This window comes from Conger conger, chromosome 15 (assembly GCF_963514075.1).
Source record: "Conger conger chromosome 15, fConCon1.1, whole genome shotgun sequence".
NCBI lineage: Eukaryota > Metazoa > Chordata > Actinopteri > Anguilliformes > Congridae > Conger > Conger conger.
Window position 1 is genome coordinate 9,722,148 of NC_083774.1, and position 20,226 is coordinate 9,742,373.

The window sequence follows — 20,226 nt, forward strand, 5'->3', positions numbered from 1 at the left end:
GTGCTGAAAGTGAAATTACTGCTGCTGCCAGTCTTTCAGTGGGAAGACGGATCAAGGGGGCACAAATGCTGACAAGGAATAGTGAGCACAACAAAAAGGTGATTTGTTCTCCCTCAGCACATCCATCTGGCATTCAGCAGCACAAACTCAATCTCTTTCAACATCAACACAATGTCAAGAATGCGCGCGCCTGCCTTTATTGAAAAGACCTCATGATGTCCTTTTTTCATACAATATTCGGTGCACACCTTTTCAAATACAAAAATCACATTTCCAGCCCGTTTGATATCTGTGATATCTGTCACTTGCCAGACACACATTTACAAGCCAATAACATCACTGACTGCCTCCATCACACTGCTTGCTTTGATAGCGTAACGCATCCCAGTTTAATTTCAAGTGTGAAATGCAAACAATATGAAATGACTGATATTTAATTATCTGATTCAAAGAAATGACACCAGAGACTCCTCAATGAATTATGCTATTTAAAAAAAGAGGGGTAAATTAGTAAATAAGCAGTAACAATGTTTTTTTTTTTTATCTCTTTATGATAATCCATCAAGACAAGGACATTCTTTTCTACAGTAACAGCAAATAGAACTTTAAACTGATGCTGACAAAATCAACTCCAGCCTCATACACTATGCAAATGAATACTGTTAAAAACAGGAGAGCGCTGTAGCAATATAAAACCTGGGGCAGCTCGATTCCTTATTTCAGTGGAATGGGGGTTATTATTAAAAAGGATTCTGGAAAACTGGCATTCGGTATTGGGCTGGTTGTGAGCCAGCCATTACATTTGTTGAATTAAGTAATACATTAAAGGATGAACGGACATGGAGGAAGGTTTCAGGGTCATGCACCGAGGCTAACGGAGTCTCATCTGGTGAAACAGAAACACGAAGCTCACAGAGGCTGTACTGTATGTTTTTTAAAGAGGAGGGGCACTGTGCAAAGGTATGTGGAATGTAGGTGTAAAGAAGTGGCATCTGAGTGGCTTAGCGGTCACGTGCCTCCCCCGCTGTGAAAGGTGGCCCCCGCCCCTGTGGGCATGTGGACTGCTTCACGTGGAGTTTGCTCAGGACTCCTCCAAATTCTGTGTTTACTTGCCAAAATCTGTGATAGAATTGCAGCCCCAAATGTGTTTACTTTACAGCATTCCACCAGAAGCAAAGTTTGCAGCCACCCACTAAAAAAAAGTCAATATGAAAAGTGATTCCATAAATGCAGCCATCTTGTCAGCCCGTTTCAGAAATGTGTAATTACATAAACTCCATATAGCCGCTCTCCCCCTACATCGGAGTTGCAAAGCAAATGTGAGATGCAACAAAGCTGTGAAAACAGCTTGACACCATAACACGCAAAAGCTAATACAGGCCAACTGGAATGAGAATTCAATGAGTCAATCAAATGTACCAAGGCCAGAATCTCGTTGAAGAGCCTAAGGTCTGTTCCTGCAGATATTGGAAGCGGAATTTGGGGAGGTGGAGAATTTATTAACGCCAGCGCAGTGTAAGCTATAACCGGCTGAATAGAATGCTAACAAGTTCAATTTCTATTCAATCAGCAACAGTGCTCTTGGAAATGTTTCATTGCAGGAGTGGAATAAAATCATCTATATGGTAATTATGAAGACGAATCCCCCAGTTACTTTCACCAGCATGAAAGGTCAGTCCTATTAAAGATAGTTTATCAGTCCCCTACACATAATTCCTTTACTATGCTTTTAAACAGGAGCACCATTTCGGTGCTTAAAAGAAATATGGGGAAAAACATTTCAGTGCTAGAGAACGTATAACAGAATGTGGACACACTGCTCCTTCTCCCTCAGCAGACATCTCTCATTTTATAGTTTGTCTTTTGCTCAAACATAATCTCATTCCTTTTTTTTCTCCTCTCCTTCTTTCACCTCACTCCCCCGACCCTTTTTCGTCCTTCCCTGCTCAAGATGAAGTGCGCCCCTCCCCTTCCCCATCCTTCACCCATTTCTCCTGGTGCACTGTGGGTATTTAAAACTTGTTCAACATGATTTCATTTCATTTCAAACACTGGCTGAGAAAACTAAATTACAGAATCAATCATACAGAGGGTCAGGCTCAGACTTCATTACAAGTACTGCATGCTTGCATGAATATCTTTCATTTCTGACTGACCCAATATGTCACAATAGCTGTCTGGTCACACAAAAAAATAAAGAAAAGGAGGGGGGGGGGGAAATCCTATTTCTGAAATTGATGTACAACTGATGTCAATGCTACTCAGCTTGGACTAGAGATAACAGAAAAGTGTGCAGAAAAGGTTTTTAAAAGCACATATTTTCCACTTTCACAGAGACGCTCTGTCCTCTCTGCTGTCACCTTCCAGATGATTATCTAAACAGAAAACCTGCAAGAAAACAGGATTTCTCCCCCCCCCCCCCATTTATTTATTTAATGAAAAATAAGCTAAGTGACCAAAACCTTTACAGGGATTTTTTTTTTCTTGGAGCCAAGATTTGGTTTTCTGCACAATGCCATGAGCCAATCTAATATAAATCAGGAGCACAATAGTGCTTGAGTAGCAGCTATACACATAGTGAGGAGGTCACTGTCAGCCAGCTGCTCCTTGTCAAGGTGGACGGGTTCCAGCAAATTTCCAGCCAAGGCTGGAGCAGAGCAGAAGAGAACTGTGCTTGCCTAACTGCTTGATAATCCATATTCTGCTCTTCTTAATATCTCAGATGGAAAATCCTTCAATAAAATTCATTTAGAGTGTGTACGACTTCAAAGAATATATTTTATCTTTCAATGATACAGTAGACTTTGATTTCATCTAAGATTTAACTTCAGTACTAAAAAAAAAAAAACTATTACATAAGCAAGCTGGGTTTGGTGGGCGGGGTCAACATGCCACCCTCATGAGATCAGTTTCCTACCTCGGCAGGATTGGTGAAGACAGTGTATGAAATTAAGATGCCTGCCCTGGGAATCTTGCATGAAGTCACCAACTGTTTATAAAGGGCTGCATACCAGCGACTTCCTCTTCTTCCAACTGTGCCCTGCAGCTTGTCCCTGTGTAGCAAGCTGACCCCATTACCTGCACATATCAGTCAATGTGCCACAGATGATGATTCACGAGAGGGTAGGCCGAGGGCCCACCTGGAGAACAATGCCCTCTCAGGATGCTGTCGGAACAGAGTCGATTGAGGCATGAAGACCGGACCAGGACCACCGAGCCAACTCAGAAAACCCTTTCTCCACTGCAACCCAGTACAATCCTGCATTCATGTGTAGAGAAAATTTAAAAAGCAAATTCTCAGTGGAATTATGTCTCCATATCCTTTCGACTCAATTTTCACCATGGAATAACTCAACATGGGCTAGTCTAGTACTGCTCTGTAGTGCTAAATATATAATAGCTTGATTGTGGGAAAGGGCAAGCCATCATATCCACAGAGTAGTCTCCAGTCATATTAGCCCAACCGAGCCCAGCAGAAGACTCCAGTGGAACGGGATCATCGTTGGCACATTGTCAATGGATCGGGCATGGAGCCTACACACACAGACCAGGCAGGAGTCTGGCAATGCTCCACTGCCTCTAGCTAAAGCTACTGAGATGGGAGCAAAGATCATATTGTGGCTCCCCAGCGGTCCGCAAGACAGGGGAAGGCACTGACAACATCGTCACATTTACAGCATGGGGTCTCACAAATGGTAAATGGTAAATGGTAAATGGTTGGCATTTATATAGCGCCTTTATCCAAAGCGCTGTACAATTGATGCTTCTCATTTACCCATTCATACACACACTCACACACCAACGGCGATTGGCTGCCATGCAAGGTACCGACCAGCTTGTCAGGAGCATTTAGGGGTTAGGTGTCTTGCTCAGGGATACTTTGACACTGCCCGGGCGGGGGATCAAACCGGCAACCCTCCGATTGCCAGACGACTGCTCTTACTGCCTGAGCCATGTCGCCCTCATAATTAGGGAGGATGCCAGTCAAGTCCATCCATTTAGCTAATAAACAATCAGGGAAAGCTAGTAGCAAGTCAATCAATGTTCACCACTATTTCACGTATTGGTTTTGTAGCACAACCAGCACAACCAGAAAATAATGTAGGCTGGCAAAGTGACAACTTGAAATGAAAGCACTACTTTATTAATATTAGCATTTGAGACTGGAAAGTAATTCAGCACAAAAAGAATATGTGATATGTCTGTATAGTACTTAAAATGGTATCTGTTTGGGGAATACCCAATCAGGCATACAGTATGATGCAACAGCGGAAGTTATTGGTACACAGCAGTGACATGCTATTCATGTTATATAGCTAAAGTGAAATACAAAAATAGCATTATGCAAGGCATTCAGCTTCAGATAGACACTAACCTCATCTCAAGTGAAATATAAGTGCATGCATACATATATAACATAAAAATGTACTTATTAATATTAATGTTCATGTTGATGAGGAATTATTTAAAACTTTGTATGAGCATCAGTCTGCTTGCGTACTGTCGAAAGAATAGCATGGTCTTTTAAAATAATATTTAATTGCACATTGTTCTTCAAAAAAAAAACAAAGCTCTGGATTTTAGAAGATCTAAATCAGGGCCAGTAGACACGGTTTTGTAAAATAACATCTGCAGGTGTGTGTGAGTTATTTAATCAAATACATATGAAGTGGGATCAAGATAAACCAATGGTGACAGTTTTACCTCTAATAGTACTGGCCACAAATGAATCCAAATCACAAAATCAGCAGATCTAACAGGCTGGGGAGGAAAATGAAAGTCAGGAGCTTGTTAAGCAAGCAGATTAAAAAATAATGACTCCAGATTCTGGGCTTCCAAGAGATCTTTGCAGCAGAGAGCATCTGTAGCCAATTTGCAAAACATACGCTGCATATTAGGAGGAGAGGAATTACTGCAGCACTTGGCAATTCGTCTACAAAGAGGTAATTTGAAAATAGCACAAGTATGCTGATTGCAATCGTGCAAAATCTCCACTCAGAATTAGACTGGTTGCTACATTGATGAGCAAGGAATATGATCCATCAAGATATAGTAACCATCTTCTCAGTATGTAGACTAATAATTCAGCAAACTAAATATTGTAGTGAAGAGATTTAATCAAATGTATTACTTTTATATTCCTACCTTATTATTGCTGCATAAACTACACACATTATATACAGACTTTGCAGTGGTATACGACATACACATTAAATTACAAATTGTATTTTGTCCTTCCTATCCCTTCTGCTGCTTTTCCTGCATCTCCAACTATAATTATTGAAAAAGGTTGCAGACACTGCCATTTCAAAAGCTAGTATGTCGAATTAAGTAGAAACATGCTGTCTCTGATGTTTGCTCGCAGTCATTCAAAAACATACTGCATATGCATGCTGTTTAAGACAAATGATGTTTGAAAATTAAATCTATGATCTTCTCTGAAGTCATGAGAACAGTCAGGAGTGTAATTGTTTTAAGGTTCCATTTCTTCCAGATGTAGAAAGCTTAACTGACCATGAAATGAAAATTCTTTAGGCGAAAACCTATGGGGCTCGATTATTCCACACAGATATTTGAAAACCTGCAATTATTTTACGAGCTGAACAGTCGGGGGGGGTGGGGGGGTGAGGGGGCTTTAAAACTTACAATGCATGAACAAATTAGAATGTAAATAAATATACCTATACTAACAGTGTATATATTTGTACGAGCACAGCAGTGTCGTTAAGTCTACGGTGTGTTGCTATGGTTCACTCCACTGCAAGGCAAGCACAATAGAACACATTCCCAACGGCTTTTGCATAGACACCACTTCTAAGCTCTCGACATTCCAATAGTGCAGAAAAGCACCTGGATTTCTGTGAAAGAACTCCTAAAAAAAGATTATCACAACCCCTCCTGCTCCCAAAAACACTACAATCTGCGCTTATCAAAGGACATTTTCTTTTCTCTAATATAATAACCTGGAAATCACAAAACTGTTTTGCTTCCTTGATGCTGACACTAATATAGCAGGCAGATATCCTCTAAACAGTAAAGACATAAAGGAAAACGGCCAAATCTGGAGCTGGATCCATCTTATATATTTTTTATACCTACTCACACAGCAAATCATGATAGGCACTGTTATGAGGAAAATGTTCATTTCTTTACAGCTACAGATGAGTGACATGTTTGAGATATCATTTTCTCCGTAACTGATTCTTCTGCAGGAGTCATATTGCGAGATGTTGGAAGCGCTCAGATGCCTGTTTGTGCTGTGGGGCTGGAGATGGCCAAATGCTGAGTGCTGCGATAAGGTCTGGGTGGGCCTGCATTGATAGAGACACAATACTGCCGTCCTGGAACACTGTTTCTGCCCCGCGGACAAAGAGGCAGGGAGACTGAAAGGACAGAATGGCCAATGTAAACAGTAGCACAGGAGGGGATGAGCTCTCTCTGGCCATGCAGTGGAAAAGCACCCATGATCTACTGCTCTCCTTTCACATTCACGAGCCTCATTGTCCTGTACTCTTTGTAGACGCGTTGGTAGATGGGTAGACCACTAAAATGATTCCAGAAGTACATTACATGACATTAGCCTTGGCCTTTCATTGACTTGGATCAGTCAAGTGGACCTACAATCAGGAGTGAGGGCCACTAGCTCAACAAAATGGCACCCAATTCTATTGATATCCCAAACATGTATGCTTTAGGCTACCTGCAGAGCTCCTGGTAATTGGTGTTTATACCACACAAACCTATCCTTACAATACTCAATGTGGACTGAGAGCAAAAGCCATAAACACTGTGGCTTTTCAGAAAAATACTGCTCAGTTCTCCCAAAACAACACACTGCAGAGCTGTGCAGTTGAACAATGAGCCACATGCTTCCCAACACCTCATGTGACAATGTACTTAAACAATGCATCAGCATTTTAAAGCGTTTCCACAAGCACCATGAATAATATATGGACCCATAAAACAGTCCTACTTCTGAGTTCCAGTTTCATTACTCCTGGGTGCAGATGGTGTGTGTGAAAATATTTTATTTTTATACACAACTACATTTCCTACACTGACAGCATTTCTCAGTATTTCTTCTAATTGAAATCATTCATCATTTGATGTCATTTAACAACTATTTTAGCCCATTCTGCATTTCTCCAAAACTAAGTGACCAGAACATAATCTTCCATTTATGCATACTTATGTGATATAAAGCCATATGCATCAACTACAGAGGAGGAAGGACATCATGAGCATATGCTTTTCACAGTCCTGCTTACTATGCTGGAGTAAGAGCTCCTCACACCATAGGCGTTAATAGTACTGATCAAACGGATTACAGCTGCTGCTGGGATTATTATAAACTCCAAATGGCCCACATGTATTCATTACTTAATCTATGAACTTCACATGTTTACACGCATTTCAAACTCTGAAGTTATACTTGCACCGGCACTGTAATTATCTAGACTCAAACAGTTTGAACATTCCTATTCCTTAGTTACTATTGTGATTTTGCATCATTAACCCGGCTGACACAAATTAATTTATTTTTTGCAGTTAATATAACTGCCTGACCTTTTCCAAAAGTGTCTCAATTGTTTCTTCCAAAAGTCAGCATCTCATTACTTGAGCACTTCTTCCCTTTTTATTGGATATGACAAGAACATAGCCGGCAGGCCTGAGGAAGTGAGACTGGGCTTGAGCCTGACAGCGAGAGAGGCCGGGTTCAGTGCTACTCACCACTGGGAGGCCATTGCTGTGCATTATGCGCTCCTGGTCCATGAGGTTGCGGGAGATGGTGATAGAGGGCAGCTCCAGACTCTGAGGGGGGAACTGGGGGGTGAATTGGCCTCTCTGCGAGGGCAGGGGTTCCGGGTGTGCTGGGAAGGGCGAGTCCACCTCTGACATCCCCAGGCCTGACTCCGTCTCCGGTGGGGGCGTGATGGGCGGGATCTCGAACTCCTCGTCTCCCAGACTGGGAGTGTGGAACGTCTGCTGTGCGGGGGATTAAAGAGGACGCAATCAGGTCTCAAGTTGATTAGCTCCTGTGAATGTTCACAACGAGGTCAACTCCGCAGAGGATTCAAGTAGTAGCACCAATACCAGCCTAATTATACATGTATATGTAGGGTATCCTGGGATTGTGAAACACATTTTTTCAACAAATGAAAGTTAGAAAAAAACAAAAAAAACAAGCGAATGCAGCTGATGCATTCATCAACAAAAAAAAAGAAAAATAGAAGAATCTGAACATATCTATTTCAATGTATCAATCGATTTCAGGAACAAAAACTGAACAGAGAATATCAAACCCATAGATATCAAGCAATTACTCAAGAGCAAAAGAAAAAACCTATTCAATCTGTGGGTTACTGTACATATTAACAGAATAACATGTTTGGCTGAAGTGCAGTGAAAAGACACGTCACAGAAAGACCGGTTTAAATAATATTTTTAAAGATTACTCTTCATGGCCAGAAGTGTTTCTCTTTGTTCCCCTTTGCTTGGACCTCTAAATCTGCTCATCAAACAGCTTAATCCCACTGCCTCTGAATTAAAGCTTCTGGTCACACTTAAATTGCTTATTTAGACATTTCATGATGGAGTTTTTCACCTATTCTGGTCATGCCTGCAGTGTGTAGACTCAAAGCAGACCCTGTATTACTCTGTTGGGAAAGACACGGGTCTGATGTATGTTAAATATCGCAGCCTGCCCACAACTGTTATGGAATTACATCTGGGTCCTAAAAAATAAATAAACAGTCACAGGGGCTGTGGAGGGTTGTTTATATAGGAAGAAGATTGAGCGCAATCGTGTACAAAAGGTAATGCATAGGATTGTTTATCCCCAAACACGGAGGCTCACGCCAGAGGTAAAATATGCTTTCCCTTGCCTTGGGTCACAGTTAATCTGCACTTACCAAGACTATCTGGAAAAACAGAGCAGAAGTCTGCACATAATCACGAGACTCTCTCTCCCACTGGGGTTAGACACAAACCCAGGTGAGCAGCAGTAGGAATATGTATGTATGCACATCCTTGATTAAAGTGTATTCATATTGCTTGCACTGCTTTAGCACACTGACACTCAACATTATCTCATTGTCTTCCATGAACTTTCTTCGGTGAAGTAGTTGGGAAGGTGCCTATGAAGAAAGCTAATATATAAAAACACAAACGGGCACAAGCACACGTGTGTAGACACAGACACAGACGCACGCACACGCACACATGCGTACGCACGCACACACACAGCAGCTTGCCTCCATTCTGCAGCAAGTGCCCATCAGGGGTCTCTATACAGGTAAACTTGGTGTCTACCAAATGACAACCTGTGTGACTGTTCACTCCATGGCTCCACTAACTCACACACCAATCGTTCCTGTCAATCTGACACATTTCCACTTCCGATTGAACACGCGTGAAACAGTGAAATCCATAACAACAACAAAAAACTGTTGTAACAATATTGTAGCCTTGACAAACTGCGGGAGAGAATATATTACAGGCACAAACCTAAATTCAAGCCTGCTTGAAATGGCTTTTGTGTCATTGTCATACAATATAGGCTTCAGAATCTTCCAAGTCTATCTGCAAGTCTAATTATCCAATTATCAATTATTATTGACATCCACACAAACAAACATTAGTTATACTGTATTTATTGAGTAGCTATGTGTGCAGATCAGCTAATGATGATGGTTCCAATTTTCTGCAATACTAATAACTTCTAGTGACAATGCTTTCACGTGAAAAGGATTTGATAGAAATCTAAAGTATGAGTTTGACATAATGCTCAAAGGCCAATGTAAGATAGTGCTTCCCTTTATCTGCCTTCAGCTAAACACAGGCGATTCTGACCTTTCAGCCAGAACATGTCAGACCCTTGAGAATGAGATTTTTCAGTAGTTGTGTAGCCTATTGGGAAGACCGAGACCATTATTTTAAAAAAAAACACCAGTGTGTCTCAAAAGTTGTCACTGTCCCCCATGGTTAATGATGTCATGAATCCACATCTGCATGAGCTGAAAATTGACAAGCACAAAGTAATAGCTCAATTTGGGTAGCGAAGGTGTCAGCTGTCATTTTTAGTCGCTCATCCGCAGTGAGGAGGTGTCAGAGAAGCCATGCCTGGTGAAGCGGTGCCTGAGTCGTGCCACTGTCACTATTAGTGTCACTTCACATAAGGCCAGCCTACCTCTGCACCCAGAAAGGCTTACAGGCCTCTGATCTCAGATTAAGAGATGCAGAATCTACTTTCTTCTTGTCAACTGCCTGATTATCCATTTCAATTGTTCTGAGAGCTCGGTGAGGCCCAGCGCTGCAGCAGATGCTGGCTCAGGATGGATGAAGAGGAGACTTTGTTCTCTTGGGTGGATTCTGTAGGGAAGCCACAGCACACGGATTTGAGAACGCAAGCCCGGGTCACAACCATGAGCTAATTAAAGTGGGTGCACTGAGCCTCCCTTGGACATGGTGACAAATAATATCAGTGTTGGGGGAAGATGAGAGATTTGAGGGGGTAGGCACAGTAGTACAGTACAGTGGTTTAGGAAAAACCCAATTTCACTGCACAAGGATGTGGGATTTGGGATTCGGCAGAAGATACTAGTAAGATACTAGTCCACAGTAGCTATAACGGGAAAGGTAAAACACTTATAGTCCTATATGCAAAACTGTCTGACCTGCACCTCCCTATGTAGCCCTACAAAACAGACCAAAGTTTGACCAGGACCTCCTTATGTAATTCTATAAAACAGACCAAACTCAGCCACCTCTTTATGTAGTCCTATAAAACAGACCAAACTCAGCCACCTCCTTATGTAGTCCTATAAAACAGACCAAACTCAGCCACCTCCTTATATAGTCCTATAAAACAGACCAAACTCAGCCACCTCCTTATGTAGTCCTATAAAACAGACCAAACTCAGCCACCACCTTATGTATTCATATAAAACGACCAAACTCAGTCACCTCCCGATGTATTCCTATATAACAGACCAATCTCAGACTGTTGTATGAGACTACACAGTTCAGCTAACGATGGTCCACACTCAAAAAGGATTCGATAATATCCAACACACTTTTGTGTTACTGCTTTTGTCTTACTTCCAACACATTGTCACTCAAAGTTACTTACAAATATACAATGTAAACATTACAAAGGGAAACTGTTTAACACAGAACGTGTTCAAAGTTACACAAAAGGTGTTGTCCTTAACTAGAAACGGAGGTGTTACAAGTGACATGTTATGTGTTGTTTTTAACACATCTGTTTTGAGTGCATACAAACACAAGATGACATGTCCCCAACTTGGATATAGTATGTGTGTGGGGCCAGGCAGAAAGAACAGCAGAAGTGAAATATGGCAGTGATATTTTCACTGGTAACCAATTTGACTGTAGAATCACCAGTGCTGGTAGCTTTAATACAACATTTCAGTTCCCATTTAAAAAGCAATACACATCCATTTCAGTTACACTGAAACAAAAGAAGCAATAAGGGCTTAGAGGAATGTAACAAACTGTCATGCTATTTTTATTTTCATCCATTTAATCGTAAATTCACATGTAAACCTATGTGTTTGTTTCAGTTAATTGATATCATGCATGTATCGTTTCGGTTTAGAGACCAACTACTTTGCTGCAGATAAAACGCAAGCTGTCATGCTCAGACACTGAGATGCTATCTATTACTTTACATGCAATCGTTTACTGTAAAAATGGCAGTCTCTTTAATAATGCAAATGCAAAATGCCATAGATTTCCCCCATTAATCCATTATTACATTCTAGCTGTTGCATATTTTCTAGAATTTATCGAATTCGCTAATTAGGCCTGGATTTGAAAACCTGAATCCCACACTTAACAGCTGTTCCGTTTTCAGTGGCGTTTGGCAAGAGGGCTAAAACCCAAAATAAAAGAGCCAGAGCATAGCAATGCAATTAGCATTATGCTGAACTTCAAAACCTATCCCCAAGTGAAATGTGTTCATACGTTTAAAAAAATAACATTGGCCAAGTATCCGGGTCTGAAACGGCTGAAGCCTTCACAAAAGCGATCCCTTCCCTTGCAACCCCATGTCAAGGGCTGACACGCTAAGTGGATTATTATAACATTTCTGAACCTCATTTTAGTGTGAAATTACTGGACCCGACGAGCAAACTTATTCTTATCCAGTCCGGGTCATAAGAAACAATACTTTTGTGACTTAAATCCTGCTTTAATTGGAAAACAGAATGGCTGCGATGCAGTCGGTATTAATATTGAAAACGAACCCTACAGCAGAAGGCCATCTGCAGCGTAACACTGGAAACATTTGTTCCTTTTGATAAAATGCAAATGCGCGGGGCTGTTATATCAAGCCCTCACAGACCACGGCCTGACACACTGCGTTTTCACAGCTGGGATTAAATTGTGCTGAACAGCTGGTGCTGGCTGGGCTCTCCACCACGCACGGCTCCAGCGTCTAGATGTGCAAAAAGAAAGAAAGAAAAAAAAGAAAAAGAAAAAAAAAAAGCCTATCGAATCAAATGAGGAAAAATGACCCCCATCATCCCGCTCCTCCTGATTCAGCTTTGTGTTCAGATCAGTGGATCAGCAGCCAAACCTTGACACACCATGCTTCCCCGGTGTTACTTGGCGTCTTGAATACCACCGATGCAAGCGAGCTATCTGAACAAGAACAACAGCCCTCTCTGTACAGGACTCTGTATTGTACATTCAGAAAAGGCAAGATCCATTACACATAATTCAGCCCGGCTCTTTTTAGCCGCGCTTTACAGAAATCATGTCTCGCAGGCTTTGGAAACCTGTGCCATTTCAACTTCTCTTAAATCTCAGCGCTTTTTGAACAATGCTATAAAAGACGTGATGAATGGGGGAGAATGATGGGTTTTGGTTTGTTAGGGTACAATGCAGACAGAGGAGGAAAAGTGAAGGATACACCGATATCATAAATTTTCAGAATCGTTGACTCGCTATTCACCCAAAGCACAGAAAGAGATGCATTCAGCAAGGTTGCCTCTGTATTGCTTCACACTCTGTTCTCTCCCAAATATACTGTAGCTTGTTCAGGCACCACAGATGATTCTACATGATGTTGTAGATTGTGGATCTGCCTGTACAAGTCTCATTGAAAATTCACTCATGAAATTCATGCTACTCCCATCTACACGTGTTCCTTGATCATCTGTCAGAACTGCAGAGAAAACAGGCATTTACATCTAAAACTTTCTGAGATCTAACAACAGTGAACTGCGGATTGTCAAGTTATATTTATCACAGAGCTTTCTCAAATGTCAAAATTTGAAAAAAGGCTAAACTTAATGCCCAGAGTAATTTTGGCCATAATAAAAGCAAAAATAACAGTCCTGAAGCAATATTATAATCCCAAGATTAAAATATTATGAAAGTAAAGCATAATGTCATGTCCTTTAATGAGTTGGGTTAGCTGACTGAATTACCTCAATGTTGTTCACCATATAACCATTTTATTTTATCGGTTTAAAATTAGGCAACTACATGTCTCCAATCTAAATGGTGAAATAAAGTAGCAATTCATAAGTATAAGTCCAGAAGTATAAGCCAGTCACAGAATAACCCATTATTCTGTTTAATCCTAGTGTACATCATTCCATAGGGAAACACTGTGGTCTGAGATAGCCACGCTCTCAGTCTTTGTTTTACACCATAACCCCATTAAGGACGTCATTCCGTCGCGTTGTCAGTGCCAGCTCTTGTAACGGCAGAACAGCAGGCCTTCGCATTCTGACACACGTTGCCCAAGCCCTTGACCTCCACAGCTTTCTCCACACCCACACCGTCCCCCCAGCTCCGTCCTTCTCCCCTGCTCTTCCCCGCTCTCCGTCTGAAGGGAAGCATGGACGACTGCGCAAAATGGAGAAGTGTCATCTCTTCCTGTTTCTCATTAAACCCTCCTTTATTCTACCCTTCATACGAAAGGGGGGGGGGAAGACATTTGAAAGCTGGCAATCAATCTCATTTGTCTGCTGCACATCTCAACGCTGCGCACAAAGGGCCAAATGAAAGGAGAGGGAGAAAAGAAAGAAAGAAAGAGTGACATGTTGAAGAGGTACTTACATCACCAGCTGCAAGAAGGACCCCGTTAGCCTCCGCCATGTTCATGTAGCTATTATTGTTCCCAAACTGCAAGAGACAAGGAATAAACATTAGAATTTAGACTGGTTTCGCAAACGCAAGCCACGTATCACTGAAATATCAATACACATTATTTTATGTACACTTAACTTTTTTTTTTACCGTAACATTTTCCTGGGTTAATCATTAACCCAATTCTTTCCTTAAACATACAATGATGTCACCATGTTGTGATAAGAATAGGCCAATTCACCTCCAGATAATGAGAGTTTATTCATTTGGTTTATTCATACTTATAGAACAGTGGCCAATGACTAGTTTGATTCATAAAGCCAAGTAACAAGGTGCTTAATAAGCTTATTAACTTTCAACAAGCTAGAAGAGAAGACACAACTATGGAACAAAAACACGTACGGAAGGAGGACTCTATAACAAGAACACTGTTTTTCTTCAGGTCTGATAGCATACAAGTGAGGGTTTAGTTTGGATGAGGTGCAGTTGGCTGCTTTATAAGAAATGGCAGTGTTCTCAATCCACCCCCACCCCCCACCACACACACCCACACACAGCCCTCTGGCAGTGTGGCAGACACTTCCTTTATTCTGAGACACAAGTGCACTGACAGGTAAGAACAATGGAACACAGAATGAAGAATTATTGGCCAGGCTCTGGGCCCTGCAGTACCTTTCTGTGACCAATGACAAACTCCCATCTACATTCAGAAGGGGGAAGGGGGTAATGGCATGCCTATCTTCCTGTGGCTTTAAGCACAAGCACACTCAAAAATTAACCAAATGTAAACACTTCCTTTTATGTGACTTGGGTTAAATTGGTCTTATTACAAAAGTCACACGCTCTCGCATATTAAATAAAGAATGAGAAAATAACTCATAGGTTTTTACAAAGGCCAAACATTAGAAGAAACAAATTAAGATCAGAGTAAAAATCCATGCATGAATTTATTTTTTTTATTCTTTCGTTTTTTCTCTCTTGTTCTCTCCCGCTCTGTTCCTTCTGAGCAGTCTATGAATGCAATTACTGAAAGAGCTGTGGCTAATCAGCTGCGAATGGTATCCATTAATTAGTGTATGCCCTGGAGAAAGAGGAGAGAACGGCGAGCGGTGTTAACAGCAGAACACGCAGAAGTTGGGGAAGGCAAGCCCACAAGCATTTGGCAGAGCAGGTTGTGTTAGTCGTCGGAATCATTTATTAGCAATTTAATCTTAAGTCTATTAATTGCATCAGACTTCTGCCGTGTAGATAATCTCTACTCAGGAACAGCTGTCAATCCACGGGGCTGACAGCTCTCAAGCCATCCTTTGACTGTTCCTCAGCTTTCTGTGACTCTGAGCCAGACCTAGCTAGGCCAGCTGTTGCACTGTGTGACCAGGTCTGACAGTAATCAACACTGCAAAAGCTTATCTGTGCTCTGATAATCTCTGCAACCTTATTCCTAGGACTGACACATAAAATATTTAAAACACCCGTCTATATTCAACACGAATAAGGCTACAGCAATATGAAAAGAATTCTGTGCATCATTGCTTTGGCTGCTTTTGGCACATGTCTTGTAGAATGTGAAAAATAAGATCTCTCGGGAAAGATGTGGTTTCAGGGCACTCCCGTACAAAAGGGGGGAATATGAGAATTCAAGTGCTTCATTTGCAGCAAAAACCAAACCGAGTGAGAGACAGGTGGACAAGACATGTCTAACACTTACAGAAATATTCATGTTTGCTTTAAAAGGCTTGGCTCAGAGTTACTCATTAACACCAAAAAAAAATTCCAATTACCTGTCACCCTCAGGCTCTGGAGTGACTGCCGTTGTTAATACACGGTAAATCAGTCACACTAATATTTACACATTTTGATAAGAGGACGTGATGCACGAACACAATTACACGCAGCACAGTACATTTTGTCCTAAAGCCAGACGCTGGAGAAATATATCTATTTAATTATGGCCCTGAGTCACCTATATTAATCTTGACCATTAACAGCTTTGCTAAGACAAGAGGCTGTATGAAACCTTAATTAAGAAGAGTAGCGAGTAGTTATTTTTAATTTGTTCTGTGATTGCATGTTATGTTCATGTTCACAGTCGGTCTGATTGAGCCAAATGCCAAATGAAATTAAGTGTGATTGGGAGGTCTGGATAGCTGTGCAGAGCCAGTACAGAAATGGGTCAGCACAGACAAAGCACGCTCTGTAATTAAGAGATGAGGAGCGGGGGAGAATGCTGCTTCAGCCCAGCTCACATAAACAACATTGTACATGGGAAGCCTTTTGGCAGCTACAGGTCACCAGCGAAGAGCTGCCTTTTCTGTAGATGAAAAAATAATAATAATAATCACAATCAGAGGTGGACCGATATGTGGTAACTAAAACAATAGTACTTCCCCACAATGTTGAGGTTAAACAGTCGCCATGTCCGATGATATCCTCTACTTAACCAGCAGAAACGATGCTAAAATCACCCTGAAGGCGGTGGTGTAGGTTTAGTGAACATACAGCAGTACAGTGCATTAGACTTTTCCAGCTCAGTGCGTACAGCACACTTGTGATATCTCTCTTTCTGAAGGGCTCGGGCAGCACAGACCCAGCAACGGGCTGGATCAGTTTAAAATAGCCATGGGATATGGGGCTTTTATTAACAGAGTGGCTCAATAGCTGAAGAAGCTCTGTAATTCAAGCCTCTCCCGGAGCCAGACACGACTGAAACACAGAGGAAACATTGTGTTTCCAGCCTTTTCTGTTTTCACCCTACTGGCAAAGATATAAATAAATATTTCAGCACGGGAATTAAAAATTAACAAGTTCTTCTCTGCAATGAAGGCAACTTTTTTTTTTTTTTTAAACATTCCTTGAAGGACAAGAAGGAGCAGTTTCTTTCACACAAATTAACTCCTGGGATTCATTTATTTTATTTTTTGGAAAACTGTCAAGCAATAATTAAAAGGGATAGCTCACTTTCTCTGGTTTAAAAGATCATTTCAGGTTTACTGTATGTTTTGACTGGCCCAGACATTTTTTTGTGTGCAATGAAGGATATATTACTTACTGACTTTACTATAGAGCTGGTATTGGCAATCACAGGTTTAAATCGAAAAAATGTACATTTCACATAAATCCTAAGTAACATGTAGAATGTTGTTATACCACTAACATTGGTTGGGGTTGTGTGTGTGTGCATGCATAGCCTGAGAAAATTAAATGTCATTCTTGTGAAGATTATTTCATTTGGAACCATTTCCTACGAAGCATGTCATAAGGAAGTGGCCTGGCTTCCTATAGTATATCAACAGTGCTACAAGTGGATAGAAGCAAATCACTGCGCGAGAGACAAGACCTCAAAGCATCAACAAATCAACAGCGCTGAAAATGGTTTGTGCTCGTCCAATTCCAACTTGTGGGGGGAAATGATGAAATGGTCTCTGTGTCACTTCCACCATCTGCCATTAGACAGCCCACATCTATTGAAAATGTGGCTTGTTGTCCTCAAAGGGATGTCAGCACAATTTACATTCCTGCTCAGCCTCTGTCTGTTGCAATTCCTCACCCGTAAATTTGGCTCAAATAAATATGGTTCAGCAACGCTGTGGAAAGTCTTCTATTTCATAGCAGGACATGTAGCTTCAATTTCAGCTTGTCAACTAGCCTGGCAACATTAAGCATGCAGCAGCACAGACTGTGAACTGGCTACCCCTTATCCAGTCTGGGAGGGACAGAGCTGGGGCCATTTTAAAGAAAGACGTACCAGAATTATACAAAACATATTCTTTTAAGTTTATAATTGAGTGTACAGTATAAACCCTGCAAAGGCATAATTTTGCAGTATATGCTGCTTTGGAGTTACAAGAGGTTTATTATATATATTTTCTAAACTTTAAACCACAAACCCACAACTGTCAATGCATCAGCCACTCTAAAGCCTACAGGTCATGCAAAACTCCTGTAATTATCTAAAATATTCTTCATAGCAAACAATTAATGGTCTGGGCCAATTGAAAACATAAGTTAAAACTTAAAGAATATTAAAAACATCAGTGAATTATCCCTCAAGTAAATACAACTGTCAGTGACTGTCTGATTTTTGAACAGGCCTGGTATTTTTTCAAAGATGGATGGGGGTTTGACTTTCTTTCATAGAGTATTCATTGCAGTTAAAAATCTGAATAGTTCATTTTCCATCTAAATGTATCCATATGTGTATAATAGACATGTCACTCATTGACTTGAAGCTTATATAATCAGTCGGCCATTTATGACTTGTAACTGCCTACTAGTTTAATCGTAGAAAGTAATATTCATGCAGACACCATGGCAGTGAATATCCAGAGAATAGTATGTTCGCATTGCATTTGCAACACATCGCATGCACCCTAAATAATTCAACAGTGTACAAAAATGGGCTTCACATTTTTGTAAAAAGACTGCATTACAAGGGAAGAGAGCGTCAGAAAAGCGTGAATTAACTCCTACTTTTCATACTCCTGAAAGATACTGCAGTAAATGAGGGCTTAACCCCATAAGGCCGGAGGGTATTTTTAGACTCTCCCTGTGTATTTCCAGGGACCCCTAAATGACGAGCAGCTGCATGGGGAAAGTGGAGCCGCAGACTTAAGCAGCTATGCGACGGTTGTGCAGCTGCAGGGAGTGCAGGCGGCCCGGCTGAAAGCCGAGCGGGCTCCGTTTCCGTGTGGAAGTCAGCATGCACTTCTGTCACACTGCATTACCAGCTGGCATGCAGGGCCGGGGAACAGGGCGGCTGACCTCTGACCCCACTGGAACGGATCCAAAGTCCACTTTATCTCTAAACTAAACGCAAATACGCACCGCCACTTTGGACCAGGTCCAACTTTGCACAACGCCACTTGAGAACACCTGAGAACGAGTACCATTACCTTCAAAACATATTCGAGAAACACTTGTATCAATTCAAATAAAATGACAGAAGCTTTTAAGAAATGGCAGCCTAAAGCAAGAACAGCTGATTGTACATTTAAAAACCTCACCTACTGTATAAACCAATCCCTGCAGCAGTCTCTTCCCTCTCACACTCATCACCATCTGTATATTTTATCTATTTATTTATTTATTTATTTATTCTGAACATAATATCAAGTAATCGGACCGTTTATTACATTTTTACTACGCTCAATTTATATATCCTGAACACGGGGGCTACTAAAATGATATTAATACAACATATTAAGAAGTAAATGAATATAAGGTGTAGAAATAAAACCAAGTAAGTATGTATGGATTTTGTATCAGGAGAGACTCGTTTTTAGGCATAGCTGCAGTCTTTTATAGGAGAGTACATACTGTACAGTGTAGGCACACACAGGCAGACCACAAATGGCTAGTCTTACTGCTTGATAGTAGATTAGCAATAAAATAGCCTAGTTTCCAGCCCTCGTTTCAATATGGCTCAGAAGTCACACTCAGTGAGCACTGAGTGCTATTGTTCTTTAGGACTTCTCTTCTCATAATGTTACTGGAATGATCTCTCAGAAGATAGGCTAAATAAAACCATTACAGCAAGGCATCTACTAAAGGACAGGCCTAAGTAAGGCCACTCTGTTTCCTTTGTGCCCTGTGTGATATACAGCTGACCTGGCATTTTGCATATAGATCTGGCAGAATGACAGCTTGGGTCTCTTTGTCCAGTGGAAAGAACAAGACTAAACAGGTACAGCGGCCTCTCCCCTCCCCTCCCCTCCCCTCACCCACCTGCTGCTTACACAAATACACTCTCAGCTACCTCTTTATTTCAAAGGCCCTCGCAGTCAAATACACTCTCATTTACAAACCAGTTCACCATAAAATCTGAGCAGCTGTCCTAACAAGGTCATTGGGAATACAACAGCCCAGGCAGAACTCTCACATAGAGTATAGGATCAATATAGCTTTCTGTACTGTAGGTGGCCTTTTGATAACCAGCTTCACTCTCCACCACAAGCTTGGTTTCTGTAGGCAGAATTGATTGAAAAATTTAGTTTAAAGCTAAAGAAAAATAAATATATTTTTTAAATGTCCAAGGCACTGTAAGTCAAACAAGGCACTGTAACATTGTAGCGTTTAAATTAAGTGTTTTCTCCACTCAAGGTC

The 20,226-nt window shown here is 41.2% G+C and overlaps 1 protein-coding gene across 2 annotated transcripts in view; it reads right to left on the reverse strand.

Moving 5' to 3' along the window:
* The window catches only part of tox3 (TOX high mobility group box family member 3), a 47,844-nt gene that overhangs the window by 4,357 nt on the left and 23,261 nt on the right, over positions 1 to 20,226 (reverse strand). The window contains exons 3-4 of one of the 2 annotated variants that reach the window (XM_061222320.1): positions 14,095 to 14,160; positions 7,732 to 7,986 (exon numbers count right to left, since the gene is read on the reverse strand). In XM_061222320.1, coding sequence (XP_061078304.1) covers positions 7,732 to 7,986; positions 14,095 to 14,160 — 321 coding nt within the window. The remainder of the gene's footprint in view (positions 1 to 7,731; positions 7,987 to 14,094; positions 14,161 to 20,226) is intronic. The other variant, XM_061222321.1, reaches the window with a different exon arrangement.